The sequence below is a fragment of the Mchenga conophoros genome, linkage group LG16, assembly GCF_057382185.1.
Source record: "Mchenga conophoros isolate Kocher_MC1m ecotype Shallow Benthic linkage group LG16, M_conophoros_male_GT1.1, whole genome shotgun sequence".
NCBI lineage: Eukaryota > Metazoa > Chordata > Actinopteri > Cichliformes > Cichlidae > Mchenga > Mchenga conophoros.
In genome coordinates, this window is record NC_140541.1 from 19,717,109 (window position 1) to 19,741,600 (window position 24,492).

General features: G+C 40.1%; 1 protein-coding gene across 5 annotated transcripts in view; it reads right to left on the minus strand.

The window, feature by feature from the left end:
- Positions 1-21,743, minus strand: part of myo16 (myosin XVI) — a 102,615-nt gene extending 80,872 nt beyond the window's left edge. For 2 of the 5 annotated variants that reach the window (XM_085248703.1, XM_085248699.1), the window contains exons 1-2: positions 11,189-12,446; positions 4,776-5,045 (exon numbers count right to left, since the gene is read on the minus strand). In XM_085248703.1, coding sequence (XP_085104829.1) covers positions 4,776-5,045; positions 11,189-11,216 — 298 coding nt within the window. In that variant the 5' untranslated portion in view covers positions 11,217-12,446. Of the gene's footprint in view, positions 1-4,775; positions 5,046-11,188; positions 12,447-21,539 lie in introns of those variants that run through there. The other 3 variants (XR_014888895.1, XM_085248701.1, XM_085248702.1) reach the window with 3 other exon arrangements.
- Between the last annotated feature and the right edge of the window lie 2,749 nt (positions 21,744-24,492).

Genomic DNA, 24,492 nt, shown 5'->3' on the forward strand with positions numbered 1-24,492 from the left:
ATGTAAACTATCATTCCTTGGCAGCCCTATATGAGATTACGTTCAAATCCCTTACTCTTATAAATGCGTCTGTCTCTTGGGTCCTTATCACAGAGTCATGATCACAAACGGGGGGCCGTCTCACCTCACTGCCCCATGTTTTTGAAATGAGTTTTTCATTCCTCCTTTGTTTCATTCATGATGGAAAAACACAAGTGTAGAGTTTTCAAATAGATAATGAGTCTTGTAAGAGGGAACAGGGAACCACTGCCTACTTATTCCCAGAAAAGGCCATGTAATGGAATTCAGCTTCTGTAACCATGTAATAAATGCCACCAAAGGGGGGCAATGCACGCTCACAGTATTTGAAGTATTTAATAGACAAAACCCCTCCATAAATGTTGACTTGCAACTTTGTTTAAGTTGCGTCCTCCAGTGAAAGAAACACATTACTCTAAAAGACAACTCTCAGACAAATGGTGCTGGTGCATATTTTATCTCGCTTTCTTTTTTCTACAATGAAGCACTGGAATTCTCCTCGTAAAATCATGCCTGCAAAAAGAAAAAAAAGAAAAACTGAAATTGCTTATTTGTGACAGGAAAGGGAAAGTGGGACCGCAAATTGAATGTGAATGCATTTTAATCCGGTTTTACAGCCGGCCATTTTAGGGGAAACTGTCATTATGTGTACTTCTCTTCCTTTGTGTAATTTTAATTAAAATACTCAAACGTAGAAAAAAAACATCTAAATTAAATTCCATCTTCAAACCGAGCACAACTGTAAGAAATGACTTCATAACATTCACATCCTTTGCTCATTTTACCTGTCTGGACACTCATGACTCATCAAATGAAGTATACATTTAATATTAGAAGGTCGGAGAAGTATGAATTCCAGTGTAAAGTTTCATTGCAATATGACAAAAGTTGTCATTAAAGCACATTTATGAAGGATGGCAAAAAAAGGGCTTCTTTTTCTATCAGCTCTGTGGGCCTAGGCCTTGTTCTGTCAAAAACATGACAGATGTCTGACACCCTTTTAATCCCAGTGTGGTGCACTGAGGGAGATATCAAGTGATGTTCCCTACCATCCCTAACATATTTACTTATTTTTCTTCCCCTTTGGTTAAGTTTCACCACCTAGGGGAGAGTATATATAGATGGAAGGCTAACAGAACAGAGCTAAGTGTCTGAAACTTCCCATAAGACTACACTACACATCACAGTGACTTCAACTGTGGTCCAGCACATCCGCCACACAGTATCTAATGATAACAGATGGATATAGTTATGATTATGGATATAACAGAGAATTCCTTTGAGTTAAAATGTATTTCGTGGGCAGTGTCAAGTGGATTCCTTAAACTTTGTATTGAAGCTTTTGCTTCACTGATATAAACACATGGTGTTTAGTACTTTAGGTGTGATATGTTTCTAAGGAGTGCTCCAAAACACTCCACATGACTGGAAGCTTTTATTACCTCCACTTTCCCGACTTCCTCACTGTGGAGAAGTGATTGCACTATGAGTCCCTGTGCTGTGCCTGCAGGATGGATCTATACACATTGATCAATAATGAAAGATGGCCATTCAGACACACTTCACACAGTAATTACACTTCCATATAGTGCACACTGAACAGACACGCAGCACAGGCACAGGGGAAACACGCTCGCCCACTGGTGCAGAGACCGATCCAAATAACAATATTTCTGACTTGAGTTGGAGTCCCCACTGAGGGGACTGTGAATGCATACGGTTGCATAATACAGGTAATCTTTACTGCCAGCAGGAGAAAAGTAGGTTTGACCCGAGGTCTGCGGCAGCTAAAAAGGCCAGGATACAAGAGACACTAAAGGATCATGAGGCTATGAATGTCTTAAATGACAAGCCATTAAACAGTACTGGTCTAAAGAATGGATGTTCTAAAGCAGAGCTGCAGGCTTCACACATACACATGCATGCAAAACAACAATAATCATTAGAAAACAGCAAATTGTTCTAACACAACAAAGTACTGGTGATTTTCTGTGTAAGATCTGATATATGAATGGGGTGCACAGTGCAAAACTGGAGCTCATGAGATTTCGGTTTTTAAAGAAAGTGCTTCAAAGAAAGATGCGGATACAGTCCACAGGTGTCTTAAGATGAGTTTTGGAATTGTACCAATCAAAAAGAGGTACCAAAAACCTCTCAAGATTTGATAACCAAAGTTGGAGAAACCAGCACAAAATGTCATTAAATAGCATTTTTGGAGAGTTAAGACATGGTAAATATTAATAGTAGGTTCCATGGTTACGAGAGCAACAGCTTCACATTCTGATGATTGGTTTAAAAAAAAAAGAAGCAGTTTCACCAAATGTCAAAACACAAGCGAGCCAGATGTTTGCATATGACAGATAAACCCGTGAACGAAGATGACGTGCAGTATTCTCAGATCTACAGCTAGAGCTGTGTGTCCGTGCTATATCTAACCTTAACCCTGCGATATCCTTCGTAATCCAAAAGCATCTTTGCTGCTGTTATTTAGCTTCATCCATTTTCCAATGTTCCCTTTTCTCAGTGTGTTTGCCCTTCCCTCTTCTCTCTCCCTCATCTTACTTCCTGTACAAGACGAATGATAAGAAAAACAAAATCCTTTTGTGACTGCGTGTGTGTAGACTGTGTGTGCATCTCTTATTATCTGGCTGTCGTGTCAGCAGACAAAGTTTCAGCACCTCGTGCCTCGATTTTTTTAATTTTATTTTTTAGTTAAGGCTGAGTCTTATTTGTTAATCTCTCTTTTTGTGTCTTTTTCAGTCACAGCTTCTTAAAGAGCCACCTAAACATCTTTAATTATTTTTCAATAATCATCACCGTCTGAAGCAGACGGCGCTGACAAATTAAGTTGAGATATTTAAATGTATTCAAGATAACAGACATTTTAAAGATACAAGTGTATCTTTAACAAGTATATCACTTGAGCTTACTCTAGAAGGGATCCATGAAATGATAGCTTAATCGTAATGCTGAAAGCGTAACATAATTAAAATATTGGCTCTTTTTGGAAGTCATACAGTATATGATCTACTGCTTAAATAGTGACTGTGTTTAAACCCCAACAACAGCTTTTTGGAAATCAGCCAGGCATGATACACATAGCCATAGTTCCAGTATAGAGCATGAAACTGATGTGCGGCACACAGAGTTCATAGCTATTGCTAATTTCTAACCCTAAGTTTAAGTTTGCCAGTGCCAAATATGTTCCCACATTACTCTGGGACAGTCCTGGCCAGAAGCAAATCCTATCTCTCTTTACAAAAAAGGCTAACACGAGCAGAGATAGTGAGAAAAACGTATCACTTCGAGCACCAGCACCACTGAAGAATACTAAAGAAGAGGCATTGTCAGGATATACAGTACTGAGTGCTGATGGATCCAACTTCCAAGTGTAAACTCTAAGTGGTTTGGACAGATCCTTACGCAGAGGCACTGACCCAAAAGAACCAGACAAGCTAGCATAAAAAGAACAGCTGATGAATCTTTAAGGCAGTATTTTTCTTCAAAGATAAAGATATGAAGTGTTCCCTTATCTACAGACGCCTCTGCATGAATCTACTATTTTGTTTCATTTGGAGCCAGTTCTTGTTTTGAGCACCAAATGGTCACAAAGCCCTCACATAGCAAGACAAACGGCGTCCTGGTACCACTTGAGCATCATGGTGGGGCTTAGGTGATTAGGCAGAGGAGTATGCGATCCATGCCAAGCCAGTGAACCCTGTTTTCAGGTTGGCTTTAGCAGTGGCACACCAGCTGCTCCCACATACCCCAGCTGAATCTTACTGGCAGCCAGGGAGCAGAGATTAACACAGTGACCTGCAAAGTCTGCCGGAAGGACTGACGGAGATATGCTCAGACAGATGTGTCGGTGACTGGCAAGTGACTGTCATAGACAAAAAGAAAAATGGTAAGGTTGGACAAAAAGATGTGCCTTTTGGAGTAAAATGTGAATACCCTTTAAATTTCAAGAGGCTTGTTTTGTGACAGAATGATGTCAGCATCAGAAGTTAGTGTGTTTTTATTGTCTGAGGAAAGCTTGCAGACTCCTTTTTCTCTGGCTGGTAACAGATAAATAAACACACACACAGACAGGAACAAAGAAACATTCTCAGACACAGAAACCGACACAGGAGGGCAGACAACGGCGCTTTTCGCCGACATCAGTAAAATCACAGTCATTCTGAAGCCACAAGAAAGTCTGTGAAGGTTCTCAGTCATCCAGGTCATCGTAGTCAAAGGAGCTTGCAAAGAAAAGCGTCTGGACTTCTTTAAGTTGCTTGAAGACGTTTCACCTCTCATCCGAGAAGCTTCTTCAGTTCTAAGGTCAAATGGTGGAGAGTCCCAGATATAAACCTAGTGGGAGTATCCCCCCACAGAGGGACAAAAGGACCCCCTGATGATCCTCTAATCACCTGAGCCAAGGTGGGAAACTGGGCGTGGGTCCCAATCAGCCGGAGTTTCGGGTGTGTTCATTGTGAAGAACACAAGAAAGTGTTTTTAACCATTTTTAAATGCTTTAATGGACTATTAACTATCAGCCAATCAAACAGCCGTATCACATGTTCTTTCTTTATCTGTTGAAGAACATTCTTATGTCATCTAGCTCTCTGTCAGTGTCAATGAACAGCATATGTAGGTGGGATTGTTTTCAACACTTTGCTCTCAAAATCAGGTATTGCCATCTCTGCTACCCTCTTGTTACCCTCGTGTTAACCAGAAGCAGACACGCCCACTCGCAGAAAAATCCGAACACACACCTTCTTTGTCGTTATGATGAATGATGGCATCCTGTATAATATCGGCAGGCCTGAAGCGAACGTGGTGCTTCTTGCGGTGCGTGGGCAGGGCTCGAACCTTGACTCCACCTTGCTGGCGCTGAAGGCTCTTTTCTCTCTCATAGTACGCCCTTATTTGTTCACAGCGCATCCTCCTGACCAGCCTTTGGCGCTGGCCAATGGGAAGAGACTCCAGCAGACACTGGTCTATCTCCATGTTCTGGCGAAAGACGTTACATAGCTGGAAGCAACCTAGAGACAAAGAGAGAAAGCCAGAAACAGCAAAATAACATTAGTAATGTTTTATCTCAAAAAAATTATGTTGCGTCATTTGTCTTTTTTTTACATAAGATTTGTTTTTATTCAAGTTTTGAATGCAAGCTGTCCATGCTTCAGTGAGGAGGACAACCTGGTGAATGAGTGAAAACACTATCCCGCTAAACATGTCCTATTGGTGCTGGTGTGGGCCCACTGTGGAGGGCCCCAGACACCCCACACAAAAGTGCCCACATGGGCCCCACATTGGTAAGTCTGCCATGATAGTTTACACAGTAAATAAGAAAATGCTCTCTGATTAAAAACAGAAACAAATTTACCTAAAGATGCAGCCGTACATGTCATTTACTTTAAGTCTTGTTCCTGACAAGCAGAGATTTGCGTGGATACCCAGATTTATTATTAGGGCTGTGGTCTCAGGCTCGACTTGTTGATTTTTTTGGATGATATGCAAACGAGCCTTGGTCAGAAAATAGCCGGTGTTACTCAGATAAGGAGACAACACTTTATCAAAAGCAGTCGAGGATTTATCACCCACACGGCTTCACAGCTTTGTACTTGGCCAGCTCGATATAGACTGCTAGGTCAAACGTATGCAATGTTTACATTTGTTCAGCTTTAGCAAAGAATGTACGCTGACTCAATCATATCATGTCAAAGAAGCACTCTGTGTGGGTGCGTTTTCGGCCAAAATGTCAAGTATAAACCTTTTCACAGTTCATCGCTGAAAAGTATGAACATATCATCAGTGTGCAGCAGAACTGTCATTTTTCAACTGTCATATTTTCACCTTGATTTGTTCTAGTAATCTTTTTTTTTTTCCTTTTTTTGACACGTTCATCCGGCCACAGCTGTACAAACTCCAGTGTCTATCAGTAGCAGCTGCTACACAGACCAAGCTGTCTCCCTCATTGGAAGGGAAAGTGATATCACAGGGGGAATAGCAGAATTTGTTATTGCTTTATTGCTTGTTTCCTCAGCAGCTCTTATGCTGAATCACCAGCTGATGTAGTTCTATTTTTGGATAACACATGAATATGGGCAGGTGCTCAGTGATCGGATCTGGCCTGTGATCTTGTTTTCAGTCTAACATAATGAGCTTAAAGAGATGTAACGCGATAGCATTGGGTCATAGTGGAGGATATCTTCATGTAATAACTGTAAATACTCACAGCAACAAAACAGTGTCAGCTGAGTTCTTCAGCTTTGTTCACCAAGATAGTGAACCAAAGAAAATTGTGCCCTACATTAAATATGTGTATTTTGGTCTTAGCTTACTTTGCTACTCAATCATTTTGGAGAAATCATCAACACCCCAGCGAGAGGAAAGTTAAACCACAAACACACCCTTTAAAAAGTAATGAGGGTGAATGGAGATTCAAAACATTTCACTTCCAAACATCACAGATGTTCTCTTATGAATTTTACTTGTTCAGAATAAATTTGAAGAAAGTTATTATCCAGAATGCCTTACATTTAAAAAAAAAAGTAGTTAGCACACTGAGATCTTATTTATTTATTCATTTATTAAACGTGTCTCAGATAATAAGAAGCATCCATGTCCTCAGGTGTGTTGAAGCGGTAATGTGTTCTCTAAATATCAGCTTTTTATAGCAATTTTATTTATAAAGCACATTTTATTATGTAAACTTAATGTGCTTAACAAAGAAGAGAAAAACATAAAAAAGATCTGTGAAGCTTTGCCTTAAGGCACAAAAGCAAAAATAAAATGTAAGAAACAAATCAAGAGCTGCTTTTTATGCTTATTTATAATTCACTGAGGACAATAATTCTAGAAAATATGCTGCACTCCATACACCAAACAATTAGTGCAGAGCAAGTGTGATTATTTTGTTTAGTACAGCTCTAAACTTTGCACATAAAAGAATAAATTCTTTGCTGATTTTAAATTTAAAAAAGTATTCTGAAATTGCTGAACAATTTTCCCACTCGCTCTTTCACAAAGTGGTAAAAGCCTCCCAATCGTTACTTCTGAAACTATCAGCCTCTCTGGGATGCGCTTTCTTTTTATAGCCAATCATTTTACTAATTAGTCTAATTTCTTTTATTTGTTTTCATTACACGACCTTTCCAATCTTCCTGCCCTGACCTTTGCGGGCATTTAATGACTACATGATTTTCTCAGGTAATTTTCAGTTAGTTAACAGTTTTAATAATTTGGGAATGATGGCATCTTGATTTACGCTGTTAAAAACATTTTTTTAAACCAAGCTGCATCCTTTTTTGTTTGTGTCAGCATTTTGCCCAGTTGTGTGCAGGCAGTCGTTTAGCATCCCAGCTGTGAAGGATATTTGCTCATTGTTTAGCCCTGGGGTGGGTTGTGTGAGACACCACAATATTTTATGTGTTGTTTTTTTTCTGTCCTAACAGAGTGTATCAATTCTTCTGACTGTGCATAATCTATCTGCCTCTCAGTGGAACGTAGCCAAACAGATCTCATCACAAGGCAGCTGCGAAACTTATTCTGGTCTGCTTGGGTGATGTAAAGTAGTGGGACTCTACAGCAGGAGGGCCAAGCCTCGGAAGACCAAAAGAGCTCATGTAGAAATATAAAAAATCAAAAGATGCTAACACTTTTAGGAATAATAATTTGTTACAAAGTAAGTTAAAGTGCAAACAGAAGACGAACTGTCATGACAGCACTGATAATATGACAAATTCAGGTCATAGTCAGCCCAGAGGACAAGCAAAACATGAAGACAAGATAGTCTTTGCACAGACAATGACTCACTAACTTATGTCTCTTTGGGCATGTTATATCCCACTCCTTACATTTCTCAAACTGCTCTTCTTTTATTGTGCTTGGTTTTTTTTCTTCTTTGCCCACTTTTGATTTAGTTCTCTCTTACTTTGAGTATTTTTGTCTGTTCACTGATGTAGCACTCTTTTTCTCCGTCATCTGTCTGCTTCTCTTTTAGGGTGACTGAGCACACATCAGTGTTTTCAGCAGGTGAAAAATACTGTTAGCAGGGCACTTTTAAAGCACTGCATGCTTTCCAACACCTTCTGTTTCTTTGTCACAACTTTATCAGGTCTTAAATATCTTATTTTTCCAGAGCTCCAGACTGTGACTGGTCACACTTTACCGTCAGAGGAAATAACAGTATCAGACACACATTATTGTTTTATTTCTGTCCCAGGGTGTTTTCTGTCTGTTTCTTACTTTGTATCTGTGATGTTAGTTTTCCATTGTTTTTACACATTAGAGAGTGTTGCAAGTTATCTCATATAAGTGTAATATGCATAAGAGCTATGCACATTTGTTCCCCAGTCCAGCACTTGCACTACCACCTGAGAATCTTGGCACTAGAGCCAACTTTCTGAGACTGTAAACTGGGGCTTTTCTTTCAACAGTGAAAAGCAACCTAACAATAAAATAAGTCCTTAACTGTCGAGGCGTAAGTACATTGCTGTTACTTTTTAGAGTATACCAGAAGCTGTCATTTGAAGGGGCTGGGGTGTGTTCGGATTTTTATCAGGCAGAAACAAAGACGTCCTAGCAGACAAAAAGATGCTTCTGTGTGCTTTTTTTGTTTGTTTTTGTTTGATATACATCTACACATTCATTTGAACACCTGCCCCCCCCCCCCCCCCACACACACACACACACACACACACACACACACTTCCTTCACAATACATCAGTGCCATCTGCTCTGGACAGACATGTAAAAAAAGCGTTCTTTTGTATTCAAGTTCCAGACGGGAGTGGTGGGTGGGGGTCATTATTATACTGCTCATGCCAGGTGCTTCAACTGTATTTTATTTTGGGAACTTGGCTAACGGTTGAAACACAGAAACACACTCAACCTACTGCTTTTTCTAATAATATACGACAATGTGTCTCCACAGTCTTGCATTCTCAGTCCCACAGTTGTTGCCTTATTTTTCTCCTGTTCTTATATGCACACGTGACAAATTAAAGGAAAAACCATCATAAATTGTTTTAATAAGGTGTTGGGTTACCACATGCCTACAGAGGAGCTTAATTGCAACATGACATTAATTCAGTGAGTCTCTATATCTCTTCCGTGGGGAATTAAACATCACTCTGCCAAAGGATATCCCCTCACATGATGGTCGTTCATCTAAAGTCTCACATAGATCTTCAATTTGGCTGAGAGGTATTGGCTGTGAAGACAGTATGTGATTCATATTAACTTTATACTTATTTCTCCAATCAGTGATCCTTCATGATCTACGGAAGGGGGGGCATTATAATTTTGAGAGAGACCACTACCATCAGGAAAGGAATGCTTCATGATAGGTTAAAAGGGATCAATTTGAGCAATCTTGCATTAATTTATAGTGACTCTGCCCAGGAAAGATACACGTGAATCTTAACAGTGTCATCAAAATACCTCCTACGACATATCAGAGGATGACCTTGCTGTAGGCGTTCAAGGATTAAGGGTTTTTTCCTTTAATTTGACTGGTGTGTATTGTGTCATCGTATCTATTTCATTCACTGCAGAGTTGAAGATCAAAAAGAAGAAGAAAAAGATGAAACAGACCATCAAGACCAGACACGTGTAGTGCATCACACCTGCACATACACATGCGCACACCTCAGAATACTTTTCAGTATTCCTACTGCTTGTTCCTTGGTTGTATCCTCTTTGTCCACACTCTTTGTCACCCCAATACATCATCTATTAAGCATACATTCAAGGTTACAGTCACACAAATCCATAAACTCCCAGTCCATGACAGACAACAAATAAGATGACATATTAGGGCTGACAGCCCACACATGAACTGTAGGTGTACAAAGCATGTAAGATAGATGGGTATAAAAATAGGCTAAATACGAGGAGAGTATATCACTAGAAACTGAACATTTTTGTTCAGCTTCTAGTAAGGTGCACTTCACTTTCCACATAAAATTTCGTGCACATCACATCACCTTTTAATAACCTGCAATTTATTTTCAAATATTAGGACATAACGTCTGCACTAAGTGGTCAAAATAACAAGATACACTGACTCTTGCTACTATGTGATGAATGGTTGTGGACAAATACATCAGACCAGGAAAGGACTAATCGGAAATGGGTCTGAATGAATCTGGGATATGGATTAAGTGGATATGCAGAGAGAGAGAGAGAGAGAGACAGGGAAAGAAAGCGCGAGCTTTCTTCTTCTGCCATCCCATCTCCAAGCTATCAGTTATTGATTAAATGTAGAGCATCCCATGCAGGCTCCAGCAGGCTTTGGCTAATAACACAAACACCATTGCAGGAGGTTGTAAATTGCAAAATACCACACATACACATATACAGTTAAATGCACACAAACTCACATTTATGGTGTCTATAAGCTGCAGACACCATAAATATGCAGGATATGTAGGAGAGGGGATGTGGATGATTAAGAGGTGAGGTGGGTTCTTAGAGTGAAGGAGAGACTTTGACAGCCTGCATCACCTCTATCATAGCACTCAATTATCTTTCCTCCTATATTCTCCCTTTTTCCGGTCTTCATTGCTGTTGCCTCTCAAATATTTGCATCTATCACTCAAAATTTGGCCACATTCCTTATGTCACTCCTTCCATCCATTTCCCAATAATGCCATCCCCTCCCTCTCTCCCGTGCTCCTCTAAACCACCATCAGTTTTCTCTCCAACTGTCTTTCTCTCCTTGAAACCACTTTCTCTCTGTGAGTCTGTTAGTGTGATGTGAATATGCCAGACACTCGTGGGAGCTGCATCTTTGTGGCTTTACTTCATCTTCCTTTCCTTCGTTTTGCTGCTACCTGCCGCATTCACTGGTCAACTTCACTCATCTGCAGCAGCTCTCTGCAGCAAGCTCACACACCCACTTACTGCACGAACACACACACACACACACACACACACACACACACACACACACACACACACACACACACACACATGGGGGGGGGGGCACAAATACCCATTTGAAGTTTAGACCACACCGCTGCTGCGTCTGCAGCAAATGACCAGAATTCTTAAGCATGTGAACTCATACAGTATGGCAGCTTGAACATACAGTAAGTGCTAATGCAACAGACACACACCCATGGCTGACAAGTCTACTTGCATGCATAAATATAGAACTGCTGAATGGCTACTTACAACATTTGATGAAATGGTAGTGAGACATTTTCTGAGCAAGTCAGACAGTCCAACAGTCAGGTAGGAAGGCAGGCAGGCAGAAAGGTATGCGGGGGAGTCAGTGAGTGAGGAAAGCAGGCAGATAGTAGGCAGCTACAGGTTCCAGAAAAACTAACTAAAGCAGAGCTCATAACCGGCACGATACATTATTAATCTGGCTCACTGCATGCTATCCAAACTCTGTTCCCCTGTCTGCATTATTCACCACCACCAGTAGCAGCTCCGGTTGCAGCTCATGCAGCATCTACATGCATACAGTTCATCTCTCGCTTTCTCACACACACTCTCACACACACACACACACACACACACACAGACATGCACTCTCTCGGTCACCCCTTCGGCAACACGGAGCTGCGGCTGGTTCTAGCTCTTCTCGCCTACAGCCGGATAACCACTGCACAACGTCTTCCCAGCCATAGCCAACACACGTGCTCCACTGGCGTCACTGACTGGCAGCCGGCTCAGCCCACCTCCTGTTCAACACACCCCCAATGACGCAATGCTCTTCGCCTCCTTACACACCCCCCTCCTGGTTTTCTTCACACACACACATATGCAGTGACTCATACAGATGCACGCTTCTTTGGACTATCCTCTACCTTCTCAGCCCAAAAAAAAAAAAAAAGGCAGCAAGAAAGGATCCATTGAGCTATATTATAGATATAACGCAGAGAGAGCGAGACAGACAGATTGTGAGGAGGGCTGTTTGATTAAACTGAAGAATTGCAGACACAGCAGGGGGAGCAAGAGAAAGAAAAATAAGCAAGAGGCAAAAAGAGAGGGGAGTGTTAAATTTGATAGGACAGCTAAAGACATAGAGAGAAAGAGAGGCGAAGCTGCTGCAGTGCGGCTTTTGGTGTGGTGACAGGTTAAGTGTTCATCAGCGGTCTTAAACTAGCCTCAAATTTACTACCGATAAAGATAGTTTATAGAACGTTGGAGCTTGAGCGCAGTACGTTTAGACGCCACTATAATGCACTTATCATGCAGCAACAAACCACAGGGCATGGTGCAATATGAACTATGTGTGTCTGTAGGGCGATCTCTATGATTTTGTCCTTTAAGGCTGATTTGCATTTACTAAGCTTTGTGTTAAAAAGGGATTTGTGCAGGATGGGAACGTGAGAAAGAAGGAGGAAGAAGAGACACAGCGAGAACAAGAACAGAGAGAAGCTGAAACACACTTAAAAAAAATGGATGATAGTAGTAGAGGTTAACAGGGTGTGCAGTGTGTGAATCAATCTGGATTGCGACGCACGTTTTAGAAATCTGTGGCGTGGCGCTTACACATCTACAGCCTGAATAGCATGCTGATTTTCCCGTGTGAGATTTTGAGGCACAATCGCTGTCAAATATGAGCGAGCAGAGATGGGATTAAAGCACGTGAGAAGCAGGTGAGGTTCACTCCGCGTTGGTGGCGAACAGTGAGGAGTAACAGAGCAAACTTGAAAGAGACTGGGGGAAAAGAAAAGACACACTGGGAGTTAGATTTGTGTGTATGTGTGTCAGACTGGATACTCGAGTAATTCCTGTCATAGGAAATCAGGTCAAAGCAACTGCTCGCTGCATCGTATGCAAAGTACAGCTTTGCATACGATCTGTTTTCTTGGCACTATCTATGTCTTTATTGTTTCAAAGTCACTCACAGTGTAGCACATGCTGTTTCTGGTAGAGACTGAGGCTCTCTTCTTCTTCTGTGCAGCACTGACAGGTTTTCACTAAGGCAGCGTTTGATGCACAGATCATAAATTTCATTCACTTTGACACAGCGGTCACTCTGCCATCATCACCCTCAGCTGTCAATCAATGCTGCAACTGTGTTACCACCATGAATTTTGTGCTTGACATCCTAGAGAGTGAGTACATTTGTTCTTAAGGGTGATCTCTTCAACTGAGTTCAGTGGTGACGGATCCAAGGTGCAGGAAAGGTTCCTAATAAAGGCAAAGCCAAAGGCACTTAGCACTTGAGGTATTATATATTAAAGGAGACTGTGAATTCAGTATTTCTCATTTCCATTTGATAGATTTATTTGTGTAAATCCGTTCCAGCTACTTACAATCCCATATATTGTATCATGCTATTGACACAAGGTGCTCAAGTAAACATACACCAAACATAATTTGCTATTTCGTGTATTTTTTTAAATGATCTGTTTAACACCTTGCAATCATATTTTTTTGTTCTGTTTTGTTGATTTTTTTCACTGCACAAAGTGTTATTATCATTTTGCTAATCTGTCCTGTTTTTCTTACATTGGTATCATTTTTAATTTATGGTAATTGTGCTACTGACAGTACTTTCTTTATTCAGGATTCAATTTAAAATCCTCTATATTAGGTTTGGTCATAATTGTTCATGACAATTGGTCGAGCCCATTGCCGACTTGTGCTGTGAGGGCATGAAAAATAATTAACTTGTAGAGCACAATTGATGAATACTGGAGCAAGATTCTTCCTTTAGGTTGTGGAGAACGACAGTGGAGACACTGATTGAGACTATTATGGATTGAGCTAAGAAGCTAGCTCAATCCATAATAGACAAGCTAGCTGCTAACTTGGTGCGCATCACAATTAGCTTAATGATATTTGTTAACCCCATCTGTTTGTTCATTCAGAAGCTTCAAGGTGTTCTTCATCTAGTTCCTAGAGACTGGTTGGTGACCTCCTGGCAACCACTGGTCCCTAGGGAAAAACAATTATTCCCCACTAGTTGTGAGTGGTTGCTATACTCCCCACTGCTTTGCTTGCTAACAGACTGCTGTAGTCACCCATAGTTTTAACGGAAGATCTGTCTACAACCACCACAGAGAGGTAGCGAAACCTGAGAAAGTGTGTCACAAACTGGAATCTGAGAATTTCTACCTTCAAATTTAGAGCTGCTTACTGCTAAAGCCAGCATGTTTCAATAGGTGCAACCTTTCCTTTGAAAGTGAAAAGGCTCTTTTTCCGGTAACCGTTTTTTTCAAGTTTCACTTCTACTCAGAAAGTGTTTGTGGACAAGTTGGCCTCTTCCCAGCAAATTACAGGTGACTCGAGCATTCTGCTAGTGGCCAAAGCAATCACAAAGAAGTTTTTGGTGCAGGACCCTCTCTGTGACTGATTTTACTCAGCATCAACCAGCAACTTCCAGTAACTTCTGGCCAGCCAATCTGGGAGTACACATTTTTCACACTTTTCTCTTCAGCGACCAAATGTTGTCAGGGTTTACCATCTGGTGCCTCAGTCTATCACGTTTGTGTGGTCTAATACAAAAATAATCCCAAGTATGTGAGTTTATTTTTTTTTTTTTTTTGCGGCAAGCTCATTCATGCATGTGCATGCATGCGGGAGTGGGTGGAACTGCACATGTATCAAAAAACTGCAACTGTCTGTTGTTGACGGTGGCCAGTAGACAATTTTTAACATACTGCCCAAGCTTTCTATATTTTTCTCTCTGTATTCTGTGTGTACTCTTACAATCTGCTGTCAGAATTATATTTTTTATGCAGGTTTTATGGTAAGATTAGTATTAGTATCAATATTGGTGTTGACAGAGTACATGCCAATTTACACTCAAATGTAATCAAAAAGGTCAACGTATATTCATTGGCAATGCAAACAGCTACACTAATACAACTGACAAATTACTGAACTAATAACTACACTAATATTTCCTAAGCCACACACATTATGTGTTAAATCTTTTTGAATCACCTTCTAAACTGAATAATTGTGCAATCTGATCATTACACAGTAGCAGCTCAAGCCAGGTTTAAATTAAATGGCAGACTATCTAATATTCTTAATACCAGTTAATAACATAGCATCAATGTTAGTTAATTCTAAGGTGGATTGCTGCCTGCAGGGGGAAGATTTAAGCATTTCTCTGCACAATGCTGCAGATCACAGAGAAACTACCTATAAATACAGAAAAGAGGTCAAACAGCATTATCCTCTCTCATTTGTCCTGTTACTAGTCTTACTAAAGCACCACTTTGTTTCATTGGATAGTTTGTTACTATGCATCAGTGACATAAAAGGTTGCATCAATTATTTCAAGGACATTGCGGCCTGTCACAGTGCATTAGTGGAAAACAAATTGAATATACAATGATGAACAGAGGTCGAACAGATGAAGGTAAAATGGTATCAGTCCCAGTACCAGTCAGCTATGCCAGGGTGACTCAATAACAGACAGGTGTTAACAAGCTATGCTGAGCCTGTGAGCTTCAGCAGCTCCCAGGCACTGACCTAACAGTCACAACTGCAGAATTGCATGTTCTTATAAATCAGATTTATGGGCTTCAGACATGGCAGGCAATTTCATCTTTGACCCATTCATTTTTAAACTAACAAGCACAAACAAAATAATGCCTGTTGTGTTCAGTTGCTGGATCACACTATGCTGAATCTTGTTTTCTGAATTGTTTTGCTGGAGTATTTTATGAACACACAGGTATACCATGCAAAATAACAAACCTTTTGATTTTCACCTGCTAGTGACTAATCAGCTGGTTTTGTATAGAAGAGCAACTTATTTTTTGCCAGAAAGAAAAGAAATCATAGATGAAACAGTTTTGAAAATGGAAACATTTTTTGTAAAAAAATAAAAATAAAAAGCAAAAAGCAATTTTTTTCTTCAAAGGAAGGCACATAAAAATGCTTTGCTTTGCTGTCAACACCAAAATTCAGGCATTTTCTGAGTGATTACACGAATCAGCCATTAAATAAAATGTTTATAGTAATGTTCAAACCCGTATGACGACTTGTTTGTTTCAAAGATCTGAAACGGTCACCCACCAGTGTGACAAGACCTGCAATCTGCTTTGGAGCTCCCTGCCAATCACGTGTGTCATCCCCATTAATTTATTATTCAGCTACAGTTGTATCGTGACTGTAGGCAGTTATAAAGACAAACACGATCTGTTTGGGAGATCAGTCAGCTCGATACGCCCTCAAATATGGTAAAAAGCTCCCCACTCTGAAAGTGTAATTCTCTCGCCAAAGAAACTGACAATCAAGACAAAAGAAAATTCTGATTAAGTGGTTGATCAAGATTCATGCAGCTATTTTTTATTTTGACGTTGAGGCATAGGTTGGCTGGACTAAAGTGGCAGCCATGTAAACAGGATTGTTTGTAATTTCACAGTTTAAGAGTCAACAAATGACAAAAGACTGCAGTAATCACTTCAGCATCATCTAGTCCGTTGATTGCTGAAAGACTGATACAGTTCATTATCACTGCTGGCCAGAAGAAGAAAGAAAGAACGAGAGAGAAACATGAGAAAGGCGAGGGAAAAAACTGTCAGAGTGAGGAGGACTTGAAAGACAAATTACATAAATTAGTACATGACAAAGGCAGAGACAGATGAGAGCTATAACAATTAATAACTTATGAGTTAGATTCTCTCCTCTCGTGCAGGCTTCGCTTTCTGCCTGTAATTATGAGTCTCTCTCTAAATCCCTCCCTTTCCCTCCTCTCCCCCACTACGCAATCCCTAAAACTGGAAGAGAGTCCAGTTCTCGCTCTGACTTTGTTTATCCTCCCAGCGCCAAGCAGCTGGCACAACAAACAAACGCGGGAACACAAAGCTTCGGCAAGAGACAATCAATAACCAGACAAATAAAAGAAAAGTACAAGCAAACATGTGAACAGCTCCAAGTCAAGCAGCACTTAGTGAAGAAACAGCATCCTACTCTCACCTGCTCTCAATCTTTCCCAGCTGAATGAGTGACTGGCGTCTTACACACAACACTCTGTGAGTGACTCACAGTGACTCACGCGCAGTTGGCTTCATCTACTAATCTACATCACCATTCAGCTTTATGTTATCATGCTACACACAGCTGTTTAAATTGAAGTACTAATGTTCCATAAGATGCCTGCTGTGTATCTGAGCGAATGTGCACAAACACACACACTGTGCACACTCTACTGCGCATGCACAACAACGCTTGACCAGCTGTTTTTTGGCAATGATACAGAGCGGGTAGGGCTACACACACAAACCTCCAGGATATATATTAACGCACTGGCCGACGCTACATCACATGCATCATGCGACTACTTTAAGTAAACAAACACATTTTACAAAACAGACTTTTACTGAAAAAGTGACAGGCTGTCACTTTGAGATGCGATCAGATTGAAGGAAAGGAGTCCATTTCTAAAAAGACCGCACCTTTTGTTCACTCCAGTTGAAGTCTTTTATAATTATATCATAATTTCATGTTACGTAACTGACTTTAAACTGACAGCAGGAGTGTAGAAGTAAAAAAAGGAGATGGAAAAAGACAGCTGTGATTCCAATGAAATACAGGGAATAATAACATGGATACTATTGTGTTGCAGGCACAATAGGAAAATAGATTGTAAATAGGACAGCAACCTTCTTGTATATAAGGAAAATCAATGGTTGCCTGATTGCATCAAACGTTTTTGGTATTGGTGACCGATTACAGGTAGTTGCGTTGACCAGCTGGTCACCCAGAGGCTGAACATGCGACATACACAAACTCTGAGCGATCACACAGGTCAGCTGGTGGAAGGCGACCTGTTTTGCCTATATTGCATACAGATTGCATGTAACTCATCTCTAACTGATAGCACAATGATACCATAGCTTGTTGTCGTTTTATTGCAGCTGACTGTGAGCGTCCACAGATCTTTGAAGCAACCATTTCAGAGGCAGCAAGTTCATGGCTCACAGCTTCAAAAAGTTGGGTCTTACTGCATTCTCCAACCACTGTTTCCCCTAGTGTGATTGCACTATTAACAACCACAGCATAATTATAGTCCGGAAGCTTCACCAGTTTAATGCAAATCTAATCAAGTTGCTTCTTGAACCATTTCCATGTTTGTTAACAAATTTTGCATTTCACTCTACTCTTGCAAAACAGCTTAAATGGAAGCTGTAAGTCTACCATAAAAGTAATGAGAAGAAATCTGTGCAGCTATATTTGTGTGTTGTGCTTCTAACACACCCATTCACACACAAGTTAGAGTAGCCAACTGAGATGGATTAAATACAGTAGTATTCAAATCTTTGTAAATCTTGAGAAGAACACAAAAGGCCTGTTCACTGCAGGAGCTTTTACAGAAGCTCCTGCAGTGAACAGGCCTTTTGTGTGGAACATACAAATGTGTGGAACAGAGATTATATGACAAAGAGAGAGACAGAGTGAGTCAGTTTATAAGAGAACTGTCCAAGTCACTATGTAAATATGTCAGTATGATCACATAAATATGCTGCAGCAATCATGATGCTCCACAAAAACTCGTTATTTGTCTCTGTTAACCGATCAGCCGACACAACACAATAGAGTTACATACTGTAATTCTGTCAGTAAAGACGATAAAGAAAAAGTACTGGTTGATTCACTTTTTGTCATTAAGGATAAACAAAAAAGACACACACACAAAAAATTACATTTTGATCAAGAAATTGTCTGTTTTCATTGCACAAACAGCTCCGCTGCACTACACAGAATCCTGTGAAAGAACCAAATCCCACCAACTTTGCTGCTTTTGCCGCTATCCAAGTAAAATGAATGCAAGAAGAAGCATCATATATCTAATAAATCAATCATATTTTAAATGATGACATGATAACTTATTATTATTTCTAATATTATTATGGAGACATGCCACCACCATGCTGATAAGCTAATACTGCATTACCAAGTTTGTAGGTGTAATTTTATTTTAAGCTCACTGTGTAGGTTCCAGGATTACTGTCAGCAGTCAGTCATCTGCAGCTTCCCACAACATAAACTAACAATATGTCAGAGTTATCCAGTAATCTGATTTCTCTCCAAAGCTAAACCCAACGAGGAACTGTAGACTGCAGGCTACACAATAAATATGCTTATATCACCCAGGTACAGTATAGGCACAACTCTTCATGTTGCTAAGCAACCACCATACTCTTACTTCTTTGTAGTAGTCATAAACAGAGAAGACCCAAAGTTAGGAGCAAGGTATTGAAAAAAACCTAAAGACACTGTGTAAGTGACACAAGAAAACATGCAGTAACAGAGTGGGATGGCCTAGATCTGACTTCAGATTATCTGCTCACAACACTGAAACAAAAGCACTATCTTAGGTACTGTTTTGCTACCGGGCAGTTTTGTGTTCAGAGCGAGTGATTGGACATCCTTCATGGGCAAGCATTCTGTCTCAGGTGATGCTTTCCAGAATGCCGGCAGCCTCACACTCACTCAGGTGAACTTTTAAAATGACCTAAAAGAGACTGACAGCACAACTGTATACTGTCTGCAGTGGAGCACCTTAACATCCATACTAGCTACTCCCATCCGGTGAGCCTATAGACTGTATATAAATGAGGATCCATCTAGTCACCATGATGTCACCCATTCATTTGAGCCCAACATTTTAGATCCTCACAATCTTGATTGATTCTGTCTTCTTTTTCCAGTTAGCAGAGATGCCACCTGCTGGCCTTTAGAAAGTATGAAGGTTTAAGCTGTATCCTCAGTACCTTGACTTTTTAGATGCACAAGCTACATCCATCATTTACCTACAGTGTGTGTCTTAACAACTCTTTATGTAAAAGCGTAGATGGTGTTAATGCACATGCTAAAGAAAATAAAAAATAAATGGAAAACAATAAAGGTTCATATTCTATAAGAGGCTAAAAAACACTGTCTCGCTGTGTTTGTAAAAACATCAAAGGAATTTGGCATGAAGGCAAAGGCAGACTGCAACACTGTAAAAGACGATGTGGCTTTCACACATGCGATTCTCTTTTTTCTCTTTATGAAAACATGTTTTTGAAGCGTATGGATTTCCATGTTTTGATTTAGAGAAGTGTTTGTTTTGTTTGCTTTGCTCTTTTGTTCTGTGGTTGCTCAGTTGTTTCTTTTGTTAAAAATAGATTTTGAATAAATGGGCTGAAGGGTCCATCTCGCACTTTCAGATGTCCTACAGAATGACACAAAATACACAAAATAAACTGCACAGACCTGAACCGAGGAAACTTTTTGGTTTCGTAAAAAACATTAAACTTATCCGACACATTCAAACCACACCGTGACTGCGTTAATAACCACGATCCTTTTGGTCACTATAACTGTGATTTGAAATGTTTATATCATTTCATCTTTAACACATAGAAACACAGTGTGACCCACATCTACGGTATAGTTGTCTGCATATCCCAGTGACAGTTTTATCAGTTTCACATTAAACTGTCTGAAAGAGCCTCATGTATATTCATCCTCTCTTTATTCATAATTGATGCCCTGAGCCTAACAACAGTGCTGATGCCGGACAGGCATATTGTCTGGGGAATTCAGCCTTTCCTGCTGTTTTTATAACTAAGTACAGTATTCTTCCTTTTGCTTCTAAACTATTACATTCAGTGGCTGAATTATACAATACTATCTGTTAAGGATCATTGCTAATGCACTGTACCTCTTTGCATATTCTCTCCAGACAAGAATAGACAGCACACACGTAACAGCTGAAAAGATGTGAAACAAACCATCTGGACTACGCATATTACAACAAAATTGTGGACCAGTGTGCGTGGATAATGGATTATGCTTTCAAAATCACTTAATGTTGATCCTTTGATCACTAATGTAATCTGTTATATGTCACCATTCTGGATGCTGACCAACAGGAAGAGAAACTGAGCAAGGACTTTGATTGACTTTACTGTGACCTCCAGCCCCTGCCCTTCAACTCTGTCTGTTTGTCTCTCAGGGGTCAATACAGGTCAACTTCCTCATTAATCACAAAGCCAGCTTTGCCAACGGACTCGCAGCACATTGGTGCACTGCTAAGAAAGACCACCCATAAATTAAGAGTCAAGTTCACTCTCCATTGGTGGAAAAGCTCCACAGCTCCGCCGCTGAGGTGCTTTCTGAACAGAAACCAGGTTTGGCTTCTGAACATCTCGTTCACGCTGCTAAAAACAGAGGCAACAAAGAAGTGACCTTAAGGAACTAAATGAAAATGACATAACAGCTGAAAGCATCAGCAACAAGATGACAACAGATGCAGTCTCAACAGCTTTAAAGTGTGAAAATCTGTAATCAAATAGATCTCATGACAGCACGGAAATCTTACGCTACACTGAAATCTTTCTTGCACAATCAGCTGTTCATTCCCAGCCATAATAACACACTAAACTAAGTGTCTCGTGGTATATTTAGACCCACGACAACTGCATGGCACACCATATGCATTTCCTTTCATTCCCAAAGACACACATGACACCCATGCTCCTTAACGCATGCATGCGTGTTCTCATTCTGTGCTGTAGTACCTGAATACTGTTATCAAAACAAAAATCACACTCACCATCAGGCTCATGAACAAGAAGTGTTAGAAGGAGAGAAAAAGCAGAGTCTCACCAGTGAGAGCTCGTCCACAGGAGACACCACGGCACGCAGGCGAGAGAAATGTGTCCGCCTGACGAAAACCCTACGAGAGCAGCCTGCCCGTGCTCCAAATCAATTTCACACTCTCTCACCTCCCCGCCACTGTGATGTCATTCATTCATCCTCTTCCCCTTCCCCGTAGCCATGGTAACTATGCCGCTTGGAGCTGATCATTCTTTTACATCTGTCTTTCTATCTCCCTCTGTGTCCCTCCCCCTCTCCAGACCTCGCTGAGCCCAGCCCACTCACTCCATCTGAGGGGTGCAGTTACACCCCTAGCCTCACAATCATCCACCCCTTCTTTCTATTCCCCACTATGCTGCTCTGACAAATGAGGAGGAGGGACAAGGAGAGGGGAGGCGCCTGGATTTGCTTCATGTAGTGTGCCCTGATGAGTTTGTGGCCAAACAGGGATAGTTTGCCAAGGAGACCCATAAAGACAGAAACCGGCTACAAAGCCAACTGCCAGACAAAGGAGACAAAACAGAACGACATGAGCTGTGTTTTTGGAGCCAGACACACCGAAAAAATATAATGGAGGTTAAATGCTCACACACAGGTGTGTCTGAAACCCCTTAATGTGCTCACACACATAAACCCAAACACTTAGTCCTGTAATGTGGTGGTGATGAATAGTTAAGGGCTATCACCATCATTACTACAGAGCTGCACTGGCAATAATCCCCACAGTGACCTTGGATTTTCCCCTTGTTAACATTTGTTTTTTTCTCAAAGCATCTTTTCACAATTTCCACATGTCCATTACAGCCTTATTTTAGCCATTTCACTGTTAGGTTCTACTCACCTACCCACCATGCTGCTGATTTAATATTCTAAATCTATCTTCCTTCATCTCCAAGCACACATGCTTTAATTCTCACCTGCAGAACTGGGAGAGCCACTGAAAGGTATGTAACAACAACACATATAAGAAGGAAGGAGTTAAAAGTCAGAGACAGTAATGGTTAAAAAAAATCATACATCTACAGTCACTGGAAAGGCTGTAATCATGAGAAAGACAAAGCAGACAGCAACATGGGGGAAAGTAATTATAATACCAAGAAAAATAGAAAAGCTTAAAGTAGATACAGAGAGAGGAGGGTACCTCTGAAAGGGGAGATCTCCTCTTTGTTGCATATCTTCACACATCAGCTGTTTTTAATTAGCTTCCTGTGCTTTCCTCCTGGATAATCTCTCCATCTGTTAGCATCAGTCCTAGTCTGTCACTCTTAATCTCTGAGTCGCTGCTCATATAATTAATGGGGGTCTTACCCAAACACCAATACAGTACCTACTGTTTGAGCTTATTAAAGTAATTATTGTCATAATTAACCTAAATTACAAATTGACTGATCCATTACCCTGAGAGGTGGCACAATAAGAATTTGTATTTTGCACATACATATGCAGAAAGCATACTATAAGCCTACATTAAGTGAGGGCAAGACATTAAAATGAAGGTTTACATATTGCACAACAACTCATTGCTGTTGATCCAATTTAATATTTCCTCAAACTGGCTAAGTAAGGCTAGAAAGCTAGCTGTCTTTTTAGAGCAATATTGTCGATCATCCCAAGACTTTGTTAATAACAGTACAGAAGTTTTAGCACAAAGACAAAAAAAACTGCTGTTTAACTTCATTATCACCCAGTTACATCCCATCACTCCTAATTTAATGGTAAAGAATGAATTTAGCTATGTTGACAAAGTTAGCACCTAGCTACAAGTGATGCCATGGTATTATAAATGTTCCAGTTGCCTTACCTTAACAAAAATTAAAAAATTGTAGTCATGACCACACTTGTTTTCACTTATAAATGTAATTGTTCTGAGGTTGTGATGCTGAAAGCCCAAGAAGCTGCAAATTAAGTATTTTGGGTAAACAACATCTCAGGAAGTTTTAGAAAAATAGCAAACCTCCAATATTGTGGTTGTTCATGCAATTAGCTAGTTAGCACTATTTCCAATGAACATTTGAAAAATCTTGAATCTAAAGTCTAAAGTAAGCAACCAATGACTAAAGCAATATAAAGATTTTTTTTATGCTAATGGCATAAAAAGGCATAGCAATTTTTCTCCATCGTAGTAGTTTTAACAATGGTGTTATTATTAGCTTATGCTACATATGTCTGTAATGTAATGTAGCTTGAAAGTCTTAAATGCTGATTTGAAATTAGACCATATGACTTATCTGAAGAAAGATTTAAACAAATCCTATTTTTAATTATCCCTAATTTTAGTAATACATAAAGCGTGACTACATGATTTTAGTTTGTTTTCCAATTACTATAAAGGTCAACACCTTTGAATGCAAGTGCTGTGTGACAGATAGACTTTTCTTGCAGGGATTTGAATCCATTTCTTTTTTCATAATGAACTGCTTAAACAGGGACAAGAAAAATGAGCTGATTTAATTAATTTACTTAATTAATAGTTATCATGTGTTTCATGTGACAAGATTAGACACCCTCACAAAGTCGCAAAATGTTCCTCTAATCAGTCTCTCTGAAATGTTTTCTTTTTAATATTCCACTGTCTCAGTGATCACAAAATGTTATCACTTCCCTATACCAGCCTGTGCTGTTCAGTCTAACGCTACATAGGCAATGATATGAACTTCTAACACTTAGCTTGTACTTAAAATCCTTTATTGCACTACCTATTATCACCTCCTGCCACAGATCGTGTGCGACTATGGCTTTAATTAAATTACACACTCTGTAGTCTGGTGTAAGGTCAACTGGAAAATGTAAGAGAGAGTAAGGGAGTTATAACATGGAGACAAAGTAAAAACAAAGAAGGCAGGTGGGAACGATTTAGAGGTTGTTACATTTTGGATTGGTAGTTATACAAAGGGATGCAATTACAAGAT